General features: G+C 37.0%; 2 protein-coding genes across 2 annotated transcripts; both read left to right on the forward strand.

Moving 5' to 3' along the window:
* Positions 1-4,651: 4,651 nt before the first annotated feature.
* On the forward strand, positions 4,652-5,493 carry LOC110803600 (copper transporter 6). Its single transcript, XM_022009126.2, has one exon. The coding sequence runs from the start codon at positions 4,779-4,781 to the stop codon at positions 5,274-5,276; it is 498 nt and encodes a 165-aa protein (XP_021864818.1). The 5' UTR covers positions 4,652-4,778; the 3' UTR covers positions 5,277-5,493.
* A 10,304-nt stretch (positions 5,494-15,797) lies between these two features.
* LOC110803601 (universal stress protein PHOS34) lies at positions 15,798-17,541 on the forward strand. The gene is made up of 5 exons (XM_022009127.2): positions 15,798-16,007; positions 16,092-16,291; positions 16,407-16,516; positions 16,613-16,731; positions 17,235-17,541. Exons 2-5 carry the CDS (start codon positions 16,114-16,116, stop codon positions 17,320-17,322), a joined length of 495 nt encoding a protein of 164 aa, XP_021864819.1. The 5' UTR covers positions 15,798-16,007; positions 16,092-16,113; the 3' UTR covers positions 17,323-17,541.
* Positions 17,542-17,590: the final 49 nt, after the last annotated feature.

Genomic DNA, 17,590 nt, shown 5'->3' on the forward strand with positions numbered 1-17,590 from the left:
GGGGTTGTGAGGCTTATGTAAAACGTTTACTCTCAGACAAGCTCGCACCCAAATCAGATAAATGCTTTTTCGTAGGGTATCCTAAGGAAACAAAAGGATACTATTTCTACAATCCAAGTGAGCACAAAGTGTTTGTTGCTCGGGATAGTGTCTTTCTGGAAAAAGATTTTATTTCCAAAAAGACAAGTGGGAGAAATATTCATCTCGAAGAAGTTCGAGAAGAGCAACAAATGGACATAGATCAACCTATGTTAGAGACGACGGCTTGGGGCGACACAACCCTTTATAGGGAAGCTACCCCTGCGCCGGAGGAAGAGACATTCAATGGTCCTCCTCCTAACGTCCCACTCGAATCTAATTCGCACGGAGTACCACAAACAGTTGTGGAAACTCCTCCTGTTGTTCAACCCACACGTAGATCTGAAAGGCCCAGAATCCCATCAAAGAAATATACTGATTTCATATTGACTGGAAATTTGGACATCTTGCTTCTAGAAAGCAAAGAGCCTATTACTTACAAGCAAGCTGTGACGAGTCCAGACTCCGAAAAATGGCATGAAGCCATGACATCTGAAATGGATTCCATGTCCGAAAATCAAGTATGGGACTTGATAGACTTGCCAGATGGGGTAATACCCATAGGGTGCAAGTGGGTTTTCAAATTGAAAAAGGACAAGGATGGAAACATAACAGTTTTCAAAGCTAGATTGGTTGCAAAAGGATTCAAACAAGTTCATGGTATTGACTATGACGAAACCTTTTCACCAGTGGCTATGCTTAAATCCATTCGGATAATCCTAGCGATTGTAGCTCATCATGACTATGAGATTTGGCAAATGGATGTCAAAACCGCCTTTCTTAATGGTTATTTGAAAGAGGATGTGTACATGACACAACCAGAAGGTTTTGAGGATCCAGAAAATCCTAGGAAAGTATGCAAGCTTAAGAAGTCCATTTATGGGCTAAAGCAACCATCAAGGAGTTGGAATCTTCGATTTGATGAAGCTATCAAAAGGTTTGATTTCATCAGATGTCAAGAAGAGGCTTGTATGTACAAGAAGTTTAGTGGGAGTAAGGTAGTCTTCTTAGTCTTGTATGTGGATGACATACTACTCATAGGAAACGACATCCCTATGCTAGAGTCCGTCAAGGAATGGCTGGGGAAATGCTTTTCAATGAAAGACGTAGGAGAGGCAGAGTACATTTTGGGTATAAAGATCCATAGAGATAGATCTAAAAAGATTATTGGACTAAGTCAAGGAACTTATGTGGATAGGATTCTTGATAGGTTCAATATGAAGGAATCAAAGAAAGGATTCCTACCCATGCAACATGGCGTACATCTAAGCAAGACACAGTGTCCAGTTACACAAGTTGACCTAGATAAAATGAGTAGGATTCCTTACGCATCTGCAATAGGATCCATCATGTATGCCATGATCTGTACTCGCCCAGATGTTGCTTATGCCTTGAGTATGTGCAGCAGATTCCAATCTAATCCAGGAGAAGCACACTGGAATGCAGCTAAGAACATCTTAAAGTACTTGAGAAGGACAAAAGATGATTTCTTAGTGTATGGAGGAGATGATGAGTTGATTGTTGAAGGCTATACTGATGCGAGCTTCCAAACGGATAGAGATGACTTCCGATCCCAGTCGGGATATGTATTCATCCTAAATGGAGGAGCAGTGAGCTGGAAGAGTTCAAAGCAAAGCACGGTGGATGATTCTACAACAGAAGCTGAGTACATTGCCGCAGTAGAGGCTGCAAAGGAGGCAATTTGGATTAAGAAATTTGTTACTGAACTTGGCGTTGTTCCTAATTGTGCTAAAGCAATTGACATCTATTGTGACAACAATGGTGCAATAGCTCAATCAAAGGAACCAAGTTCAAAACCTAGATCCAAACATGTACTTGGCAAATTCCATGTCATTCGAGATTATGTCGAAAGAGGAGATGTGAAGCTTTGCAAAGTTCATACGGATGACAACATAGCAGATCCGTTGACTAAACCCTTCCCTAGGCCCAAGCATGATAGTCACACTAGGGCCAAGGGAATCAAACACATTGGAGAATGGCTTTAAGATTGTTTTGTTTTAGATTATGAACATTGTTTTTATAAGTGTAAAACTCTTTGTCATGTTTTGTTGATTTGAAATGAAGTTTCATTATTATTTAATTGGTTTAGAATTAAATAAAATGTCCAAATAATTTATAATTATCAAATAGGATCATCATAAGACTTTTGATGAATGAAACCCTATTAAGTGAATTGAGATTATAAATTATGAATCGTCCCTAGTCTAAGTCGTTAAATTGGACATAAACGACTAACTAAAAGACTGGTTTGTAAGTTGATTGATAACTCCCGGTTTCATGGGTTATAGGGACATAAGGATGTCTAATCATTTACATAGATATATATTATGAATATATGTTGGACTGACCTACCTAAAAGTTCTTTAAACATGTTATAGAATTTTGTGGTTAAACTATTTTACTGGGTTCCTCGGACATGAGTATGGTATTTTCACACTCAGTGATTAGTATGTCTTTGACATTGTCAAACGCCTTGCCGTAAAAGGAGGTTATAAAGGCAGTGCTCGGGATTGCTAAAAATTGAGTGGGAGTTATAGCTATACAAGAATGAAGAAGTCCTCCTATGACAATAGGAATGGTGTCTTAGGCCTCTTGAAGAGTAAGAACTGAAAATGCATGGCCGTGCTCAAATGGATTAAAGTTAATCATTTGTTTTGACAGTTCGAGCTCGAAGTTCAAGAAATAATTTGAATATTAATATGGATTACATAAGATGTCTATCATATTATCAAATTGGACATTAAGTGACGGAGAAATTTAATATTGCACACTTGTTTAAAGACAAGTGGGAGATTGAAGGAATATGTCCTTTAATCAAGATGGCAATCACTAAATATAGATTAGGATTAATAATGGAGATTAATAATCCGGTTATTTAGGTGGTCATAATATTTTGCTAGAAACCAATTATGATCTGTGGGCTAATTATTATTGGGCTACTACTAATATAACCGGGTCCTATAAGGTCACACACAATAGAGTATTGGATATGATCAATATGACCCAAGGCCCATGATGGTCTTTGGTGTTGGATAGGATTTTGGAGTAGTTAAGGTTTACTAGGATACTAGGTTCCCTAGTTCTAGTAGGATTGGTTATCAAGTTATTATATATAGACGTGATGACCATATGATTAAACACAAGTTGAATAAATCATTAACGTTATTAAATACTCCAAATCCGTCCCTTCCTTGTGAAAGTGAGAGAGAGATTTCCATCTTCTCCATCTGTTCTAGCAAACGACGCAAGGAGATCTTGATCTGTGCTCGTGTGGACTAAGTAGAGGAATCACGCTTGGGGTTCTGTCTCCTAATTGGTCCTTGTTCGTATACTCGGGAATCACGCATCAAAGGTATATTTAACTCCTATATTATGATTCATATTAATGTATGCTTGCGATCCTGTTAGATGTGAGAAAAGTGTTTTCTGCAATTCCGCTATTAGCATCTAATCCTACAGGTGGTTGCTAAGCGATTCAAGTTCACTCTTTGTTGAGGAGAGATGTAGACCTTTCACTCGAATCACTCCATATGACGACTTATGACTTTATGAGGGATAAATGGGCTGGCCGGATGTATTTAGCCCAGGAATATTGTTGGGCCTTCTGAATGGCAACCTTTTCCAATAAACCAATTGCTCTAATAATTTAGCACATTTGTAATTACTCTCTCCGTCCCGGAATACTCGCAACGTTTTTTACTGGACACGATTGCCAATGCACAAATTTGACCACCAATATTTTTAACTACATATTATAAAAACTTATAAAATATTAATATTTTGAAAATATATATTAAGATGAAGCCAACCATATATTATATACTAACAATTGTTTTCATATACTTGAAATAAAATAGGGTCAAAGTGAATTATGTGAATAGTGCAAAAAGTCAAACCGTTTCGAGTATTTCGGGACGGATGGAGTACCATAATCTACTAACCACTTATCCAAAAAATTACACTATGTACTTAAAACACAGATGATTTTACGATGGCCATATTAATTTTGTAGCCATTATAATCTTTTAATCTTGACCATTTATATAGATATGTGAAATCTACACCATTCATTTTCTAATGACTTGACTTTTAATTAAAATGATTTACTTTTCTTTATAAAAGAAATTTATTAATAAAAAATGGATTAAAATGAAAATAATTTATTTTCTTTTTCTCTCCTCTCTCCATCTACGAGATGAATATTCATGGATGTCATTTTTTTTACAAGTATCAATTTGTGCATACGATAGTTGGTAAAATAATGAAAAAAAGAAACAAACGCACAGTGCATGACAAATGTAATTGACGAACAAATTTCAAGTGTGAACAACATAAAACTCCAAATCTGATACATTACCATTTATTACGCTTCCAGCATTCAATTCAATTCATTTCCTTAAATCTCTACACTGTACTATCCCTAATCGTGCAGTACACTCCAATTTCCATAAATAACCTAATTTATTATTTTTAACACCCACATATATCCAATAAAATTCCAAATATTATATATATATTTAATTATTTATATGTACTACCAACCAAAATCATCAATGAGTACGTACAAGTGTACAACAAAAACCTATCCCACTTAATTTAAATCTAACTATAGTACTACTACTCCTCCTCCTACCCCTTTCCTAAACCACACATTAAAAACTCTTTCACTCCAGATACATATGGATCATGGTATGAATGGGCATGGCATGGGGGGCATGACGATGGCACCACCCCCATCATCAAATTCATCATCGATGATGGGCATGGGTCATAAGAAGATGATGATGCACATGACATTCTACTGGGGGAAGAACGCAGAGATCCTATTCCATGGGTGGCCTGGGACCCACACATTCATGTATATAATCTCTCTCGTCCTTGTTTTTCTAACGGCTTTTTGCATTGAAGCGCTATCGCGTTCTCGCTTGGTTAAGGAAGGACGGAACGCTGTCGTTTCGGGTTTATTGCTTACCGTATTACACACCTTACGTATGGGGCTTGCTTATCTTGTTATGCTTGCTGTTATGTCCTTCAATGGCGGTGTTTTTATCGCTGCCGTTGCGGGTCATGCTCTCGGGTTTATGGTATTTGCTACTCGGATTTTCCGGAAAGGTACGGAGGATTCGGATCCTCCTGCGTACCGGAAAACTTCGGATCTTCCCCCCATGAGTTGTTGATCAATGACTTTAATTATTTTGTTTAGTAAGGAATTCTAGTGGTTTTTCTTTTTTTAAATAATGTACGGAGTAATGTAGTTGTAGATTTTTTGTGTGTGTCATATTGTGAAAGAAATCAAGGATGTGATACATGCTACACAGTGAGAAAGGTTAAACAACATTAATTTAGTTCCAAAAATGAAAGAGTATATGAATTATAATTATGGGTTTTGATTTATTATTTTCCTAATTAGTTAGCATTTCGTATCTAAGAGTCCAAGATGGTTTTGGATTATTTTCCTCTTTGTGATTACTACTCCGTACTACTCCAGCTATACCTTTGTTGAGTAATCACCAGCTATACCTTTGTTGTCACGGATATTGTGTACGGCTGCAATAGTAAGCATATGTGTATGGATTTAGGATATTTTTTTTTTTGGGTTCTACTACGAGGAGTTCCCACCGCCTTCGGCGAGGTAATCTCCCGTGGGAGTTTGCATGGGTACCTCGATGGGCAGCATCCCTCCCAGTTGAGATTTTTTCCATTCCCAAGGCTCGAACCCGAGACCTTGGTTAAGGAGCAAGAGGCCCTTAACCACTCATGCCAACCTCAATTGGTTGGATTTAGGATATTACCGTACGTGTGTTTCTTTTTACTTTTATAATTAAGACCTTTAGAAGGTGATTGTGTTGGAGTTACCTTTTTAATATAGTCCGGGAAAATAAAAAATGGAGCAACTAAAAATGGAGTACTCCATATGGAATTTAGCAAAAAATATGAATATGTGACGAATAGATAGGAAGAATGTAGCTACAAAATGTGTAAAGCCCAAGAATTAGGTGTGAAAGTTAGAATTGTTAAAGTTTGGTTTATAGAAATTTGAGTTTGTGAATGATCTTGATTAGCATAACCCATGGCCTCTTTTGGTCTAGTTCCATCAGCAGTCAGCTAGTTAAAGAGACGAACTAGAGAAGAATATAATAAATTATAAATTGTGGTTGGTGTTGGTGTTGGTGTTAGAATCCTGTCGTAAATATCGGATAGGAACACTGAATATGGGATGAAGAAATGACGAGATTAGTGCATATTGTTGGGATGTGAGACTAAGTCATACGGAGTATATTGTTACATGACAAAAATATATGAATACTCCAAAATTATGGAAACCAATTTCCAACCTTTATCAACATGAGTTGGCTTTGAAATGGATTGATAATTCATGCATTGATGGGAGATCCCACGTGTAAGATTGTTTATTTGCGACTTTGCTACTGCGATAGGGAAACTCGGTATCATTTTTTTTCTTCTAATTTTCAGTTTTTTACAAAATTAAAAACTTAAATATTAAAACCACAAAAATTAGGGCTGTTCGGCATCGATTTTAGTTTTGAGTTTTAGGTTTTAAGAAAACAAGAAACTAGTTTTAGTTTGGTTTTGAATTTTTTTCCAAAACCAATTAAAAACCAAACTCATCTCAATTAAAAAAAGAAAAGAAAAAAGTTAAAACAAATAAAAAAAACCAAGCTAATGAGTACTCCGTATATAGTACTTCTAGCTTTTGCATTCTACAAAAAGTTGCCCGCATCGTTATATTCAGGTTGCTTGGACACCTCCCGCGCCTCATACTTGTGAACTCAACTTTGATGGCTCTGTTCGTCAAAACTCTGGTGCCGCAGGGGTGGTCATTAGGGATCATTTTGGAAATAATGTTGCTAGTCGCTCCTACAATATGGGAGATACACCGGTCTTTCTCGCAGAAGCTACTGTCTTTCGCATCGGGTTAATTTTAGCAATTGAAAATAATATTAGACATATTTTCATAGAAGGGATAATTTGCTGATTATTCAAATTTTGCAGCAACATGCAACTTGTCCGTGGAAGAATAAGTTACTTATGGACGACATCAAGCACCTACTTACACAATTTGGTGGTTATACTTCGAGCCATATATACCGGGAAGCTAATCGTGCAGCAGACTATGTTGCAGGCATTGGTCACCACATTCAGAGTTACCAAGATATAGACGCTTGTATTATACACGCTCATGCAGTGTACACGCTTGTATATATAGGTTTTTCTAATTAATAAAAACCTCAGGGAATTATTTCTCACATGCTATCAGATTAGGTTACACTCCTAACCCTAGCCTCCGCCCTTCCTACTTTCTCCTTCTCCTTCCTCTTCCTCTCTACCCTTCTCATTATCAATGGCAGAAACAACTAAGTTTCATTTCGCTCTCGCGGTCACCAACGTCAAAGCTTTGATTCCCACCACGTTGGATTTCCAGACAGCGCAATATCATTCTTGGATTACGTTATTCAAAGTGCAAGCCAATATTCATCGAGTCCTTCACCATATTCTTCCCCCTATTGAGGCAAAGGCACTAAAAGCCTACACAGAAGCCAAAGCAGCGGACCTTCCCCTGTGGCACCGCCTCGACAACGTGGTCCTCCAATGGATTTACGCTACGGTATCCCCTGACATCCTTGATACTATCCTGGTGGAAGATGATTTGGCTGCAAATGCTTGGAACCGAGTTGAAAACCTGTTTCACGACAATAATAAATCGAGGGCGGCGTTTCTGGAAACCCGGTTCACCACCAGCGTCTTGGCTTACTTTCCCAACATTCAAGCTTACTGCAACAAACTACAATCCCTTGCTCATCAATTGGCCAATGTAGGCGCTCCGGTCTCCGACACTCGTCTGGTTCTCCGCCTACTAGTTGGTCTCCCCGAAGCCTACAACACATTTATCACTAATATGTAGCAAAAGAAAAACCTGCCTCACTTTACCGAGATGATTTCGCGTCTGAAATTGGAGGATGGACCGTCGAAGTTGGCCATGGAAGGAAAAGTCAAGTCGGCTGCAGAGAAGGTGCCACCCTAGATTATCCAAGGCTGTGCTAGCTTCTGGTGGATCTCAGTTATATAAGGTTGATTAACTTAATGCTTTAACTTTGTCTCAATTTTTTTCCCCTTTAAGTTAAAACATCCTTGTTTTGCTGTGTAGTTGCTTATAAACTAGAATTGGTATGAGCTTTGATTGGAGATATTTGATTCCCAGTTATTTGATTTGCTAATTTTTTCTAGGAAGGGCAGATGCCTTGTGTTTGAGGATGAATACTCAATCATTTATTAATTTGTAAAAAATTTAAGCACTTGCTACATATATAAGAATCTGATATCGTTGATGAATTAAATTGGGTTCCAGATAAATATATATTATTACATTTAGATTTTAGGATAAATGAAAGATAGAATTTAATCAGTAAACAATTCAAAATAAGCTTAATATGAAGGAAATATGTCCTTCACCATTAAGTCTAATACCAAGGTTCAGATTAATTGCGAACAATTAATTCAGTGAGATCAAGTGATCGGAACAGCTAGCTGGAGCAATGCTTCCGATCAGTGAGTTCTAATGGATATTGAACTCACAACTTACTCTTGACTGAACCTACAAGGTCACACCAATGACACGTAACAGATCATCGGATTAAATGAATCGGAAATTCATTTAATAGCTTTTCGGGAATTAGTTGGAAACGTATTATACGATACGACCTTTGTCGGAATCGTATATCGTATCGCGAATAATCGTAAGCTGGGCGACACGAATAAATCATATCGTACGACGGTGATTCGTCGTATACGAAACGATAAATAATATATCGGAAGTATATTAAATCGCGAATACGAAGGGCATCGGAGTTGCCGGCCCGTCGAGCCAAGCACGTAAGCGTGCAAGGCCCAACGAGCCAGCAAGCTCGCGAGCAAAGGCGAGCAAGGCCAGCCCATTGGGCACGAGCACGCAACAGCACGCAACAGCGCACAGCAGCGACGAGCGAGCAAGGCCCACGGCCCAGCTGCTCGGCGCGCGCGCTGTGGGCTTTGGCCTGCAGTGTGTCGCTGGGCGCGGGCGTGCGGTCCGTGTGTGCTTGCGTGATGTGGCCGGTCAAGGCCTTTGGTTTTTGGCCGGTTACATCATTAATACAATAGGTCAATTGTATTATTCCAACAAAACACACAATTCATATTACTCAAAACCCTAGAGACACAGAGAACCCTAATTCTCTCTGTGCCTCCAAAGTGAGTTCTTCCCAAAAGCAAAGTATCTTGATCAATTGTCTAAGCTACGATTATCAAGACGGATCTAAACGTGTCGGTGAACCAAGTTGAGGAACGACAAGTGGAGTTCTTTGCTCGTGTTCGTTGACAGATTATTGTGGAAAACACGCTTCGAATGTAAGTTTGCTTAATCTGTTCTTTATACATGTTTCCGGGCTTTGGGGATTGTTCCGCACATGTTATTATGTTTAACTGTATTCCCCTACATAATATGTACATTAATCGATAAAAAATAACCGGTTTAGCACGTTTATCAAAACCTGGGATAAGATTTGATAGAAATTCATGGAATTATTTTGTATCTTAAATATTAGTATTCAAAAGGTAAGATTTTTCAAGCAAAAATCAGCCAAACACTTGCAACCCATATTAGCCGAAAATCCTAGTAACCTTAAGGGCGATTCTAGTTGGTCAAGCTTAAGGCAGATCCGGACGTGCTGTGGACTATCTACGGAGCGACGACACTTGGAGTCCTAAAGAATTGTTCTTGTTCGGTTCGGGCGCAGCTAGGGAGGGCACGCTACAAAGTGTATGCATCTGAATTATGTGTAAATAATATGTTTCCTGGCTTTATGGTTTTTCCGCATGATTTATGTTTATTCATATGTATCATAACCTTACAGGTACAGATGAGTTGATTGTTAAGGGCTATAAGGATGCAAGCTTTCAAACCGACAGAGATGATTTCAGATCACAGTCTGGGTTTGTGTTCTGCCTCAACGGCGGAGCAGTAAGCTGGAAAAGTGCTAAGCAAAGCACTATTGCGGATTCTACAACTGAAGCCGAGTACATTGCTGCCTCAGAAAGCAGCAAAGGAAGCTGTTTGGATTCGGAAGTTCATCGAAGAACTTGGTGTTGTCCCCTCCATTAAAGGACCAATGGCTTTGTATTGCGACAATAGCGGAGCCATTGCCCAGGCAAAGGAGCCTAGGAGCCACCAGAAGTCCAAGCACGTACTGCGGCGATTTCATATACTTCGAGAGACGTTAAAAGAAAGGAAATCGAGATTTGCAAGGTTGGAACTGACGACAACGTCACGGATCCATTGACTAAACCGTTGCCACAAGTGAAACACAACGCACATGTAGCAACCATGGGAATCAAGCATGTTGGAGGATGGCTTTGATTTTCTAAGTATTGTTTTAGAACATCTGTTAGATCTATGTTTAAAACAATTGGTTTAACCATTTCATATTTATGAAATTTATTTATTTCATATTCATTTAATTGTGGTTTAGAATTAAATGATAAGTCTATGTGATTCAAATCATTCAAATGGGATGTCAAGATGGATTCTTCGACAAAGAAACACCCATAAGTGAACTTGAATATTGAAGTCACAAAGGATCCCTAATCCAGGTCATTGAAAGGTGGACGACCAATGACTAATGAAGATTAGATTGCAAGTAGATTACTTAGTTCTGTTTCTTGAACTAGAGTGACTGGATGTCAGAATCTTTTGCATAGATACTTATTGGATCTTGTATCGGATTGACCATGAGAACGCTTTAAGAGATTAAAGTCATGTCATAGGTAGTTCTCATTAATGGTGATTAGAAACCGTTCCTCAAAACATGAGCGATTATGTCTGCTCGTTTGAGAATTAGTTAGCTTTGATACTAGCTAAACGTCGCACCGTAAAAGGAGGCTATAAAAGTAGTTATTGGGCGTACTATGAATCAAAGTGAGTGTTCATAGATTGCAAGAATGGATTGTCCTCCTATCTTTGATAGGATATGGTGTTGTTGTGTAACAAGGCCTCTCGGAGAGTTAGATACTGTAAAATGCATGGCCGTGCTCAGAATGGTTAGGATTAACCTTCTGCAAAAGTTTGACAGTTGAACTCTGTAATCCGAGAAACACTTCTGGACCTAATAAGGATAGCTTGGATCTTACCTTATGTTCAGTAAGTAACAAAAAGCGACAAAGGAATATGGATGCACACTTGTCTGAATGACAAGTGGGAGATTGAAGGAAATATGTCCTTCACCCAAGGTGAATTAAGTCTAATACCAAGGTTCAGATTAATTGCGAACAATTAATTCAATGAGATCAAGTGATCGGAACAGCTAGCTGGAGCAATGCTTCCGATCAGTGAGTTCTAATGGATATTGAACTCACAACTTACTCTTGACTGAACCTACAAGGTCACACCAATGACATGTAACAGATCACCGGATTAAATGAATCGGAAATTCATTTAATAGCTTTTCGGGAATTAGTTGGAAACGTATTATACGATACGACTTTTGTCGGAATCGTATATCGTATCGCGAGTATTCGTAAGCTGGGCGACACGAATAAATCGTATCGTACGACGGTGATTCGTCGTATACGAAATGATAAATAATATATCGGAAATATATTAAATCGCGAATACGAAGGGCATCGGAGTTGCCGGGCCGTCGAGCCAAGCACGTAAGCGTGCAAGGCCCAACGAGCCAGCAAGCTCGCGAGCAAAGGCGAGCAAGGCCAACCCATTGGGCGCGAGCACGCAACAGCACGCAACAGCGCACAGCAGCGACGAGCAAGCAAGGCCCACGGCCCAGCTGCTCGGCGCGCGCGCTGTGGGCTTCGGCCTGCAGTGTGTCGCTGGGCGCGGGCGTGCGGTCCGTGTGTGCTTGCGTGATGTGGCCGGTCAAGGCCTTTGGTTATTGGCCGGTTACATCATTAATACAATAGGTCCATTGTATTATTCCAACAAAACACACAATTCATATTACTCAAAACCCTAGAGACACAGAGAACCCTAATTCTCTCTGTGCCTCCAAAGTGAGTTCTTCCCAAAAGCAAAGTATCTTGATCAATTGTCTAAGCTACGATTATCAAGACGGATCTGAACGTGTCGGTGAACCAAGTAGAGGAACGGCAAGTGGAGTTCTTTGCTCGTGTTCGTTGACAGATTATTGTGGAAAACACGCTTCGAATGTAAGTTTGCTTAATCTGTGCTTTATACATGTTTCCTGGCTTTGGGGATTGTTCCGCACATGTTATTATGTTTAACTGTATTCCCCTACATAATATGTACATTAATCGATAAAAAATAACCGGTTTAGCACGTTTATCAAAACCTGGGATAAGATTTGATAGAAATTCATGGAATTATTTTGTATCTTAAATATTACTCCCTCCGTATTTATTTAAGAGATACACTTGGCCGGACACGGGTATTAAGAAAAATAATTAAATGAAATAAATTAATAAAACAAGTGGGGTTGAGTAGATATTTTAATAAGAAAAATAAGTGGGACCATGTTATTTTAGGGAATGGGGGGTGGAGGTGGGGTGTAGATAAATTATTTAATTAGATGGTGGGGTTGATAAGTTACTAAAAATGGCAAGTGTATCTCTTAAATAAATACGGCCGGAAAAGGCAAGTGTATCTCTTAAATAAATACAGAGGGAGTAGTATATGATCGAGTTACTCTATACTAATTACGTACGTAATACTTCGTATCTAAATAAAAATTAAGAAGTGCATCGCACGGGCTTAAATCTAGTAAAATTAATAATATAGACTTATGGTTGAAGTTACTATTTGATCGGGTCAACGGCAGGTCGGGTTGTCAACATGTCGGTTAAAATCGTGTATTGGGTTGTCACAGGTCAGGTTAATAGCAAGTTTCATCGAGTTACACTCGGTTCTGGGTTGGCATTGGGTCAGGTGTTGATTCTGGTACGGATCAGTGTCAGGTCGGGTTAATATGGTTGTCGATCATCTTCAGGTCGGGTGTCGGGTTTGGGTAATGCATTACCAGGTAAAAATCTGTTATCGGTTTTATCGGGTCGGGTATAGGTCGTGTTACGAGTTTTCTCTTTTAACGGCATTTCGGATTTCATTCGTTTTGGGTCGGATTTTCAAGCCGGGTCAATTTTTGACAGCTCTAGTTGTATACAAATAAAAGCGGGCAAACAAGATAACAATGTACTCCCTCCGTATTTTATTAAAGGATACACTTTCTATAAACTGCCGTATTTTATTAAAAGATACACTTTTCATTTTTTGGCATTGTCATGGTCCCCACTTCTAGTTAATCCATCTGTCTCTTTTTATTCTTTACGTTTGATATTTTGCACGCGTTTTGACGACTAATTAATGTGCATTAAGATTCCTCTATTTTTTTTATTTAAACAAGACAAATTACGTTTATTTATAATGTTATCACTTTTATTAAAATTCTGATATTGGGAAAATGAGAAAATATTAATGTCCCAATGGAAAAGTGTGAGAGATTAAATGACCCAATGAATTTAATGGGTTAAAATAATCATTGGACACAAATTTTGACAGAATATTAAAATATTTATGTGATAAGATAAAAGGAAATGTAAAGAACATTTTGGGACATCCAAAAAGGAAAACGTAATGTGATAATATAAAAGGAAATGTAAAGAACATTTTGGGACATCCAAAAAGGAAACGTAGGTCCCACTTTTACTCACATCATCTTTTTACTATAACAAGTAATTCACCCTCCACACCAATTCCATATTATTTTAATAAATTCAATCCACTCTCCTAAAACTACGTGTCGGTCGAAGTCTATCCGTTAATAACATACGGAGGGAGTACAATAAATTACGGAAAAGGGCGTAATTCATACGTGTAACGTAGTCCCTGTTCTTTTTGGCTTAATTTCAATTTCATGATTCAGTTCAGTTCAATTTAGTTCAGGAGCATTCAGTTCATTTTAATGAAATTAAATTCAACTTAATAATAATAATAATAATAATAATAATAATAATAATAATAATAATAATAATAATAATAATATAATAATAATAATAATAATAATAGTATTATTTATTTATTTATTATTTATATTACTACTCCCTCCACCCCAGATTAGTTGTTACACTTACCTTTGCACAAAGTTTTAGGTGATAAGTGGTTGTTTGGTTATCAATTATTATTTTATTGAAAAAGTAAATGTGGTAGGAGTTAGTGGGGGTATTTTTTTAATTGAATGAGAGAGGGTGTGGGGACAAAACAAAATTAGTGGGAAGAGAGAGACAATATAATAATTGTGAGGTCATTCCTAATTTAGAAGTGTAACAACTAATCTGGGACGGATGAAAAAGGAAAGTGTAACAACTAATCTGGGACGGAGGGAGTATATTACTTATTTTTTTGAAAGGAAAATTAATTCATTAATAAAGAGTCATACGATATCTACAAGAGATATATAGATATAACAAATACATGACAAATTGAATCAAATAAAGGTTTCTTTCATCAAAACTACGGTCGTTGAATAGATCTTGCATTGTAGAACATCTCCCGTATAAAACGCTTGAACATGCAGCCTTTTCAGAGAGAGGGCCTAACGATTTGTTGTAGCCGCGAGGATGATTTTCATTTGATTCATCTGGATGTACTCGAAAAAATGATATTTGTCGCGATTCCGCATAAAACTTTACCAGCGAACTAATTCTACATAAATCCACCACGAGTGAACGGCAAACCAAACATACTAAAACTAACTCCACCATAGGGAGACTAACGAACAAGGATGAACTCGGCCTACATGGTGAAAATTTATTTAGATTTAGAGAAAATAACTGAATTAAAAGAAGAGAAAGGGTAGAAAATAGTCTAATTTCCAAAGAAATTAGACTATTTCCGGCCTATAATGGCCAAGAAAATAAACCCTACAAAAGAGAGAGGGAGAGAGAAGGGGAGAGTGGCGAGAGAAGGGAATAATTTTATTATTATATTACTTATTACATATATTTATATTGTAATTATTATTATACTACTCTCTCTATTCTCGAATATTATTCCCTTTTGGAATCTTGACACTATTTACAATTGAAGAGAATCTTCTCATTTCTTTCCAATACGTATTTCAAAACATATTTAATATGCATGATCTTATTTTGTTCGTCTTAATATGTAGTTTAACAATGTCAAATTTTTATATTTTTCTAACATACGTATTTGGAGATGTTTACGTTTAAATATTGAGTTGAAACGAATTGAAAAGTCAAAACATGACTAATATTTAAAAACGGAGGGAGTACGTATATAACTAATTATTTAGTTATTAATTATGAATTATTATTAATATTTATCATTTATTTTAATTATTTAGTTATTAATTACAAATTATTATTATTTATTACATAGTTATTATTATTTTTAATTAACTAGATTACTAATGACTAATAATTAATTATTATTAATTATTAATCATTATTTATTTATTATTTATTATTCAGTTAACTTCAATTCAGTCCGTTCAATTCAATTCAATTTAAATCTAAAGAACAGGATAGTAGTTTAATCGCCGAGAATGAACGGGTCCCAATTCCCAATTGGTGACGAAATGCCAGCACCTTACCCGAAAGAGAAAATGACAAGTTAATTGTGGTTAAATAATGGAAAAGCCCGGGTCAAGTTGAAATAGTCCTGAGTGGCTGACCACGTTAAAGCATCCAATGACACAAATTAGTAAAGCTGTCATCTAGAAAATATCATAGAGTAATTGACTTGGCACTTTCTACTTGTCTTTACTCTTTAGAACGGGACTCCATAGCATAATTTAAAGGATAGTGTAAAATTAAATAAGGAGCAGTTGCTGATATTTTTATTTACCCTTGAATTGCTATCCAACCACTTTGTAAGTCAAACACCTTGAATTTGATCATCTATATATGATCAATTAAAATTTTGGTGTTGATCTATCAATTAATTGAATTTGCAGATTGATCGTAAGGAATACGAAAATGGCAGAAGAAGGAAGGAAATTAGGAGTGTCTATGGATTTCTCAAAGGGAAGCAAAGCAGCATTAAAATGGGCAGTTGATGGTCTACTTAGAAAGGGTGACACCCTTGTTATCATTCATGTTAAGCACCCTCAAGCTTTAGAGTCTCGCAACCTTATTTGGTCCGATACTGGCTCACGTATGTCCCCAAATTTCTTTTTTTCTAACATAATTTATATATATATATATATATATATATATATATATATGTTCCATTTGTATTTACGTTATCTTAATTGATGCCAACATTGCAGCTTTGATTCCTCTTTCTGAATTTTGTGATCCGGAGGTGATGCATAGCTATGGAGTTGAGCGTGAGCCTGATGTTTTTGACTTGCTTGATGTCATATCCAAACAACTTCAGGTTTATTTTTTATTTTTACAATTATCCATATTTTATTCTTGATTTTGTTTTAAGTTAAATATATAATTAAATTAACAAGGAATTGAAATTGAATAGGTAAATGTGGTTTGGAAAATCTACTGGGGAGATGCAAGGGAAAGAGTTTGTGAAGCAGCTGGAAGCTTGCATCTCGATACTTTGATCATGGGAAGCAGGGGACTAGGTTCTATCAAAAGGTGACACCAAATTTCTTTTTATCTTTCGACTCAGAGTTTGAATTACATTATATTATTAATGTGATTATTTATTTCTGGACCCTTGAAATATCCTTACTAAATGTTTTTAATTATACTATCAACATCAACGTGATTATTACTTCTTACTTCTGGTCTGGCTAGAGTGGCTACTATGTTACATTATTGATGAATTTGAATTACCATTACAAGTGTTGTTTAAAATTGGATACCGATCATATTTGGAAAAGGGGGTGAACCAGAGATCTTAAGTTAGTCTAGTCACACTTTGTACTAAAATCAAGATTTATAGATGAATGAGCTAAAGAGTAAATTTGAGAAATGAAATCGTTTTAATTTATATTTACTTGAAAGTTGGAAACTACAATTGTAGCCCTAGTATTATTACAGTTGCAGTTTTGATTAAGTTGTGGAGTTATGGTTGATAGAAACAGAATTGTTGAGTACAAGTTATAATTGATGGTTATGATGTGAACTACCCTCAGGGTACTGCTAGGGAGCGTGACGAGCTACGTGCTAGAGCATGCAACCTGCCCTGTCACAGTTGTCAAGGACCGCAGCCATGAATGCTGAATGCTGAATGCTGAATGCTGAATGCACTTTGTAACAACCGCTATTACTATGGATTACTACTGTTATTTCATTTGAGTGTGAATACTGAATAATCTACATCTCTGTAATGTTTCATGTTTGTTGCATGAAACAGAACAATGTCTGCCTCGCTTCTTTCAACTTTTTGTTGGAATTTAATGTTTCTGTGATTTTAATGTCAATTCATTTTGCATTGTTAAATTATTATTCTCATTAATTTTATCTGTCAATTCAAACATATAATCAATTC

Source organism: Spinacia oleracea, chromosome 6 (genome assembly GCF_020520425.1).
Source record: "Spinacia oleracea cultivar Varoflay chromosome 6, BTI_SOV_V1, whole genome shotgun sequence".
Lineage (NCBI taxonomy): Eukaryota > Viridiplantae > Streptophyta > Magnoliopsida > Caryophyllales > Amaranthaceae > Spinacia > Spinacia oleracea.

What these genes read in the sequence shown, in the direction of transcription:
- LOC110803600 (XM_022009126.2), top strand. Translation starts at nt 4,779, where the DNA reads ATGGATCATGGTATGAATGGGCATGGCATGGGGGGCATGACGATGGCA.
- LOC110803601 (XM_022009127.2), top strand. Translation starts at nt 16,114, where the DNA reads ATGGCAGAAGAAGGAAGGAAATTAGGAGTGTCTATGGATTTCTCAAAG. An exon ending in TTGGTCCGATACTGGCTCAC is followed by an intron (nt 16,292 to 16,406) that starts GTATGTCCCCAA and finishes CCAACATTGCAG; the next exon opens with CTTTGATTCCTCTTTCTGAA. An exon ending in TCATATCCAAACAACTTCAG is followed by an intron (nt 16,517 to 16,612) that starts GTTTATTTTTTA and finishes GAAATTGAATAG; the next exon opens with GTAAATGTGGTTTGGAAAAT.